Source organism: Arachis hypogaea, chromosome 11 (assembly GCF_003086295.3).
Source record: "Arachis hypogaea cultivar Tifrunner chromosome 11, arahy.Tifrunner.gnm2.J5K5, whole genome shotgun sequence".
NCBI lineage: Eukaryota > Viridiplantae > Streptophyta > Magnoliopsida > Fabales > Fabaceae > Arachis > Arachis hypogaea.
In genome coordinates, this window is record NC_092046.1 from 120350417 (window position 1) to 120357636 (window position 7220).

Genomic DNA, 7220 nt, shown 5'->3' on the forward strand with positions numbered 1-7220 from the left:
AAAGAGTTGTAGAAGGAGATTTTGGTGCTGCGATAAATGAAATTCTACTAAAATTTTACTATCAATCTGCTCTTGTTATTAGACCTGATTGTTGATAAAACTAGTGATAAAAATATTGTTCAAATTGCTGATTAATATGTTAATGAAATTGCTTATCAAATTATTAATAGGTTAGCTTTTTAATTATTATCTTTGAGGAATGAGAGGACAATTTATTTGTATTGTGTTTATAAAATTGCTTATTAAATTACTTACTAAATTGTTGATCGAATTGTTTGTATTATGTGTTTGTAGAAATTGAATAAGTTGGATGATAATTCTTTGTAGAGATTGATATATTAATTTACAAATTTGGATCTTGTTTCATTGTGATAGTAGTTAGAATCAATTTTGTTTTAGAAAATTATCAATCACCTATCTTAAAGTATTATTTCCTTTATTTTACTTAATAAAATTACATATTAAAACTCTTAGGAAAAACTACCAAAAGTACCTATAAAGTTTACGAACGCTGACAAAAGTACCCATAAACTAAGGAAATTAACGATGCACCCGTGAAAGATGGGTTCCGTATGACAAAAGTATCCAAATCTTAATTTTTTGTTAATTTTTTAATAAAATTCCTAAACTATCCTACACTCAACCTCAACTCACTTTTTCAACATTTCATAACTCAATTTGCACCAACTCTTGCCATGGAGTCCAAAACTACTCCTACAACAAACCAGACCAAGATCAATGGTAGTGGTGGTGGTGGTAGAAGATCGGACCTCAACCGATTCACTCATAAGTTTATAATCCATACCCAAACCAAATTAATCAAACACCAAAAAATACTCAAAACATAAAAATTTTCAAATCCATTCATCCAATTTCAATTCACTTTAGCAAAACTAGAAATAGAAAAAGCCATCAACCATAAAAAATCAACAAATCCATTCATCAAATTTGAAATTTATTTCAACAAAAATCAGAATTAAAAGTAGCCATCAACTGGATCTTCTGTAAATCAATCTCAACCTTCATAAAAAATAGAAGCAGATTTAAAAAAAATAGAACAGTATCATTTTAGTAGTAACTAAATCAATTTCTGAAAAGAAGAAAAATAAAATAAAAATGTTTTAAAAAAAAGAAATACATTTTTCTTCGCCGGCCGACTGTAACATCGTCAATGGCAGAACCTCCATCCACAGTGCCGCCTCCCTTTTTTCTCTGATTTCTCTTTACTGAACCCGCTTTCTGTATGCAAGAGTACCACGACCCCTCTCTCTTCTCAGGTGTGCGACGACGGTATTCTCCTCGGCTGGGTCAGACACACCACGACGACGTTCTCCTCGGCTACAACAGGTGCGCCACAGCATTCTCCTCAGGTTGGGTCACAGGTGTGCGATGAAGGTGTTGTAGTCACCTTAATAGTGAGAGGGAGAAGCACTGAGAGGGGGAAGAGATTGGCGGTAATGGAGTAGGTGGGTGGCGGACGGCAATGAGGAGGTAGGAGAAGAGTTTCTGTGACTCTATGAGGGTTTTCGAGGGATAAGTGATGAGAGAGGAAGAAGAGAAGAGAGGGAGTGACGGTAGAATGGGGTTAGGGTGGGGTAATTTAGAAATTTTATTAAAAAAATCAACAAAAAATTAGGATTTGGATACTTTTGTCATACGGAACCCATCTTTCATGGGTACAGCGTTAATTTCCTTAGTTTATGGGTACTTTTGTCAGCGTTCGTAAACTTCATGGGTACTTTTGGTAGTTTTTCCAAACTCTTAATTATTTTTCAGCTGATATTTTTATTGATATATATTTAATTAGATTTCAATCATACCTTTTCTATTTTGTTCATTGCATCTAAGCCAGTTGGTTGGTTACTTAATTTTGAAATCTATTAGTATGCTTTGACTTTGATTATGTGAGTATATGCTTATGTAATGTGAATTTTTCCTATTTCTAGTTTAATTGAGTGTTTTTCCTATTCTCTCAAGTTATTAGAGTTCTTCATTTATGTATTTAGTTGTTATTGTTTCTTAGGAAGTGATAATGGATCGTTCTGAACAAATTAAGCTATGTGTTGGATATTACTGGATTATGAGAATGCAGTTTGACACGTTAATGCTGCTTTTTTTAGTTACTTTATATATGTATATTAGGAATAGAAGGCGGGGTCATACTTCGATTGGTCGAAGAGTGAATACATTGCTATTAAGGCGAGATGCATTAGATAATATCATTGGGGAGGGTGGAGATAGAATTGCATATGGGAGTTAAGAATGAGCTTAAATGCATTTGCAACTTTATGTGAATTGCTATAAGTTTAAGGTGGATTAGACGAAGACGGTCATGTTGGCATAGGCGAGCAAGTAGCTACTTTCTTAATCATATTAGCTCACCATACCAAAAATCGCAGCATACAAGTTAGGTTCTATAGGTCTGGTGAAACTATTAGTAGGTATTTTCACAAGGTATTGTGTTCGGTTTTGCGTGTCCAAAGTATCTTATCTGCAAAGGCAGACCTTGTATCGGAAGATTGTGTAGATCCAAGATGGAAATGGTTCAAGGTAGGTCGTGTATGTAGCTCCAATTTTTATTGGTCAAGTTAACTCTGCGGGAAATCTAGAATATCAACCAATGTCTTAGGAGTTTGCAATCGGAATATGAATTTCGTCTATGTCCTTAGCGGTTGGGAAGGATCGGCATCTGATTCAAGGATACTTAGGAATGCTATTACTCGACATAATGGCTTGAAAATACCTGTTGGTATGTCTAAATCAATCTTTTGAAAAGAATAATAACTATTTATTATGAGAATTACAATGTAATTCTTATATTTCTCCATCCTTCTATTTTATGGTGTTATTACTTAGTGGATGCTGGCTATACTAATGGGAGAAGATTTTTATCTCCTTATAGAAATGTCTGCTATCATATGAATGAGTGGGTTCAAGGTCATCGGGCACCACAAAATCGTCTAGAGTTATTTAATAAGAAGCACTCTTCGGCTAGAAACGTGATTGAGCAGTGTTTTGGGTTGCTTAAGAAAAGATGGGCAATTCTATGAAGTCCCTCATTCTATCCTATTAAGGTTCAAAGCCACATTATTATTGCTTGTTGTTTGTTACAAAATTTTATTCGTATGAACATGGATGTTGATCCTGAAGAAGATGCAACTCTTTTACCAGAACATATACTCGTAGGAGATGACACTATAGTTGATGAAGCTAACACAATTGATGTTGTGGAAAGTAGCCATGAGTGGACTCAATGGCGTGAGGACCTAGCAACTGAGATGTGAGAAATATGGAGAGGAGAACGTGGCGTGTAGAGTTTTTATCTTTGCTAGTTTTGTTATGTATGCAATTTTCCTAGATTATAAATTATTGTATTTGAATTCATTTGAGTTTTTTTCTTTGTGCAATATGTATTTGCCGATTTGGATTCATAACTTGTATTCTAATTAAACATATAATTAGACAAGTGTTTATTTTAATTATTTTAATCTGTTGTAAATCTGCTGTCATTAGCATAGCAATTTTGCTGTAATTGTTTACTTTATTTTATTGTGCATAAATATTATCTAGCAGCAAATGGCCTCCATACTCCGCCAATGGACTAAACAAGAAACTGAACAATTTGTGGTGTTCATGGAGGAATTGATTGTTGAAGGCAAGAGGGCAGATGCCGGTCAATTTAAACCAGGACCATTTCAAAACCTGGCGGACAAGATGAATGAAAAGTTTTCTGGATGTGGTCTCACTGTAAAGTACATCAGGAATAAACACAAGCGCCTCAAAGAAAAATATATGTTTGTGGCTGAGATGTTGAGTTGTAGTGGTTTTGGGTGGAATTTTGAAAAGATGTGTGTTGAAGTGGATAGTAAACAAGTACTAGAAGAATGGGGAAAGGTGTGAATTTTTGCACATTTCATCGTTCCTCTTACAAGTACTTTAATTTTCATGTAATTGTACGTATATGCATTTATAATGTACACTTTTTTTATGTTGTATAGGGTCGCAATATTACGCTTTATACTCCAGGCAAGCCATTTTCGTTGTTTGAACGTCTTGGGAACATTTTTGGCAAGGATAAAGCTACTGGTCTTGATGTATGCAGTAGAAAAGATGCTGAAGAAGATGTCACACTGGGCTCTACATTTCTGCGGCCACATCTGGTGGCTTGGGTTTAGGCGGAGATGATGTTGACATGGAAGATTTAGCAGCTGCCAAGGGCGAACTACCCAATACCTTTTCGACCTCATTTGCTTCATCAAGTGAGAAAAATCAAGAACGTCACACTGCAACTAAAAAAAAGCAATGATGCTGCAGTCCTATCACACTTAGCTGAAACTTTTAAAGCTGCAGTTGAGGATCAAGGAAAGCATGTGCAGGTACTAGCCAATGCAATGTCTGGTATTAATGAGCAAGTGGATCTTGGCCGAACGCTGAAGAGTCTTGGTTTCAACACAATGGAGATCGTGCAAATTGCAAAAAAAATTGTGCTGAATCCATAATTGAAGACAACCTTTTGGAGTTTAGACGAGGAAAAGGAAGCATTCGCACGAGATATAAAGGAAGCATTCCAATAAAAGTTGTCCATTATATCTCGTGCGAATGCTTCCTTTTCCTCGTCTAAACTCCAAAAGGTTGCCTTCAATTCTGGATTCTGCACAAATTTTTTTGCAATTTGCACGATCTCCATTGTGTTGAAACCAAGACTCTTCAGCGTTCGGCCAAGATTCACTTGCTCATTAACACCAGACATTGCATTGGCTAGTACCTGCACATGCTTTCCTTGATCCTCAACCACAGCTTTAAAAGTTTCAGCTAAGTTTGATAGGACTGCAGCATCATTACTTTTTTTAGTTGTAGTGTGACGTTCTTGATTTTTCTCACTTGATGAAGCAAATGAGGTCAAAAAGTTATTGGATAGTTCGCCCTCGACAGCTGCTAAATCTTCCATGTCAACATCATCTCCGCCTAAACCCAAGCCACCAGATGTGGCCGCAGAAATGTAAAGCCCGGTGTGACATCTTCTTCAACATCTTTTCCACTGCATGCATCAAGACCAGTAGCTCTATCCTTGCCAAAAATGTTCCTAAGACGTTCAAACAATGGAAATGGCTTGTCTAGAGTGTAAAGCGTAACATTGCGACCCTATACAACATAAAAAAAAGTGTACATTATAAATGCATATACATACAATTACATGAAAATTAAAAAATACTTGTAAGAGGAACGATTAAATGTGCAAACACTCACACCTTTCCCCATGCTTCTAATACTTGTTTACTATCCACTTCAACACACATCTTTTCAAAATTCCAACCAAAACCACTTCAACTCAACATCTTAGCCACAAACATATATTTTTCGTTGAGGCACTTGTGTTTATTCCTGATGTGCTTTACAGTGAGACCACATCCAGGAAACTTTTCATTCATCTTGTCCGCCAGCTTTTGAAATGCTCCTGGTTTAAATTGACCGGCATCTACCCTCTTGCTTTCAACAACCAATTCCTCCATGAACACCACAAATTGTTCAGTTTCTTGTTCAGTCCATTGGCGGGGTATGGAGGCCATTTGCTGCTAGATAATATTTATGCACAATAACAAATAAAGTAAACCATTACAGCAAAACTGCTATGCCAATGACAGCAGATTTACAACAGATTAAAACAATTAAAATAAACACTTGTCTAATTATATGTTTAATTAGAATACAAGTTATGAATCCAAATCGGCAAATACATATTGCACAAAGAAAAAAACTCAAATGAATTCAAATACAATAATTTATAATCTAGGAAAATTGCATACATAACAAAACTAGCAAAGATAAAAACTCTACACGCCACGTTCTCCTCTCCATATTTCTCACATCTCAGTTGCTAGGTCCTCACGCCATTGAGTCCACTCATGGCTACTTTCCACAACATCAATTGTGTTAGCTTCATCAACTATAGTGTCATCTCCTACGAGTATATGTTCTGGTAAAAGAGTTGCATCTTCTTCAGGATCAACATCCATGTTCATACGAATAAAATTTTGTAACAAACAACAAGCAATAATAATGTGGCTTTGAACCTTAATAGGATAGAATGAGGGACTTCATAGAATTGCCCATCTTTTCTTAAGCAACCCAAAACACTGCTCAATCACGTTTCTAGCCGAAAAATGCTTCTTATTAAATAACTCTAGACGATTTTGTGGTGCCCAATGACCTTGAATCCACTTATTTATATGATAGCGGACATTTCTATAAGGAGATAAAAATTCTCTCCCATTAGTATAGCCAGCATCCACTAAGTAATAACACCCTAAAACTGAAGGATGGAGAAATATAAGAAATACATTGTAATTCTCATAATAAATAGTTATTATTCTTTTCAAAAGATTGATTTAGACATACCAACAGGTATTTTCAAGCCATTATGTCGAGTAATAGCATCCCTAAGTATCCTTGAATCAGATGCCGATCCTTCCCAACCGCTAAGGACATAGACGAAATCCATGTTCCGATTATAAACTCCTAAGACATTGGTGGATATTCTAGATTTCCTCGTCCGATATCTAGATTTGTCACTCTTCGGGACTGTGACATCTAAGTAAGTTCCATCTAATGCTCCTAGACAACCCTATCAAAGGTAAAAAAAATAGTTATTACACGCAGACTTAACTTGACCAATAAAAATTGGAGCTACATACACGACTTACCTTAAACCATTTCCATCTTGGATCTACACAATCTTGCGGTACAGGGTCTGCCTTTGTAAATAAGATACTTTAGACACGCAAAATCAAACACAATACCTTGTAAAAATACCTACTAATAGTTTCACCAGACCTATAGAACAAAACTTGTACGTTGCAATTTTTGGTATGGTGAGCTAATATGATTAAGAAAGTAGCTACTTTCTCGCCTATGCCAACATGACCGTCTTCGTCTAATCCACCTTGAACTTGTAGCAATTCACATAAAGTTGAAAATTCATTTAAACTCATTCTTAACTCCCATATGCAATTTCTATCTCCACCCTCCCCAATGATATTATCTAATGCATCTCGCCTTAATGGCAATGTATTCACTCTTCGACCAATCGAAGTATGACCCCGCCTTCTATTCCTAATATACATATATAAAGTAACTAAAAAAAGCAGCATTAACGTGTCAAACTGTATTCTCATAATCCAGTAATATCCAACACATAACTTAATTTGTTCAGAACGATCCAT

General features: G+C 35.7%; 1 protein-coding gene across 1 annotated transcript; it reads right to left on the reverse strand.

Moving 5' to 3' along the window:
- Nucleotides 1-6095: 6095 nt before the first annotated feature.
- LOC140176182 (protein ANTAGONIST OF LIKE HETEROCHROMATIN PROTEIN 1-like) lies at nt 6096-7220 on the reverse strand. Its single transcript, XM_072206074.1, has 4 exons — nt 6798-7220; nt 6702-6752; nt 6397-6622; nt 6096-6310 (listed from the first exon to the last, which is right to left on the reverse strand). Exons 1-4 carry the CDS (start codon nt 7218-7220, stop codon nt 6096-6098), a joined length of 915 nt encoding a protein of 304 aa, XP_072062175.1.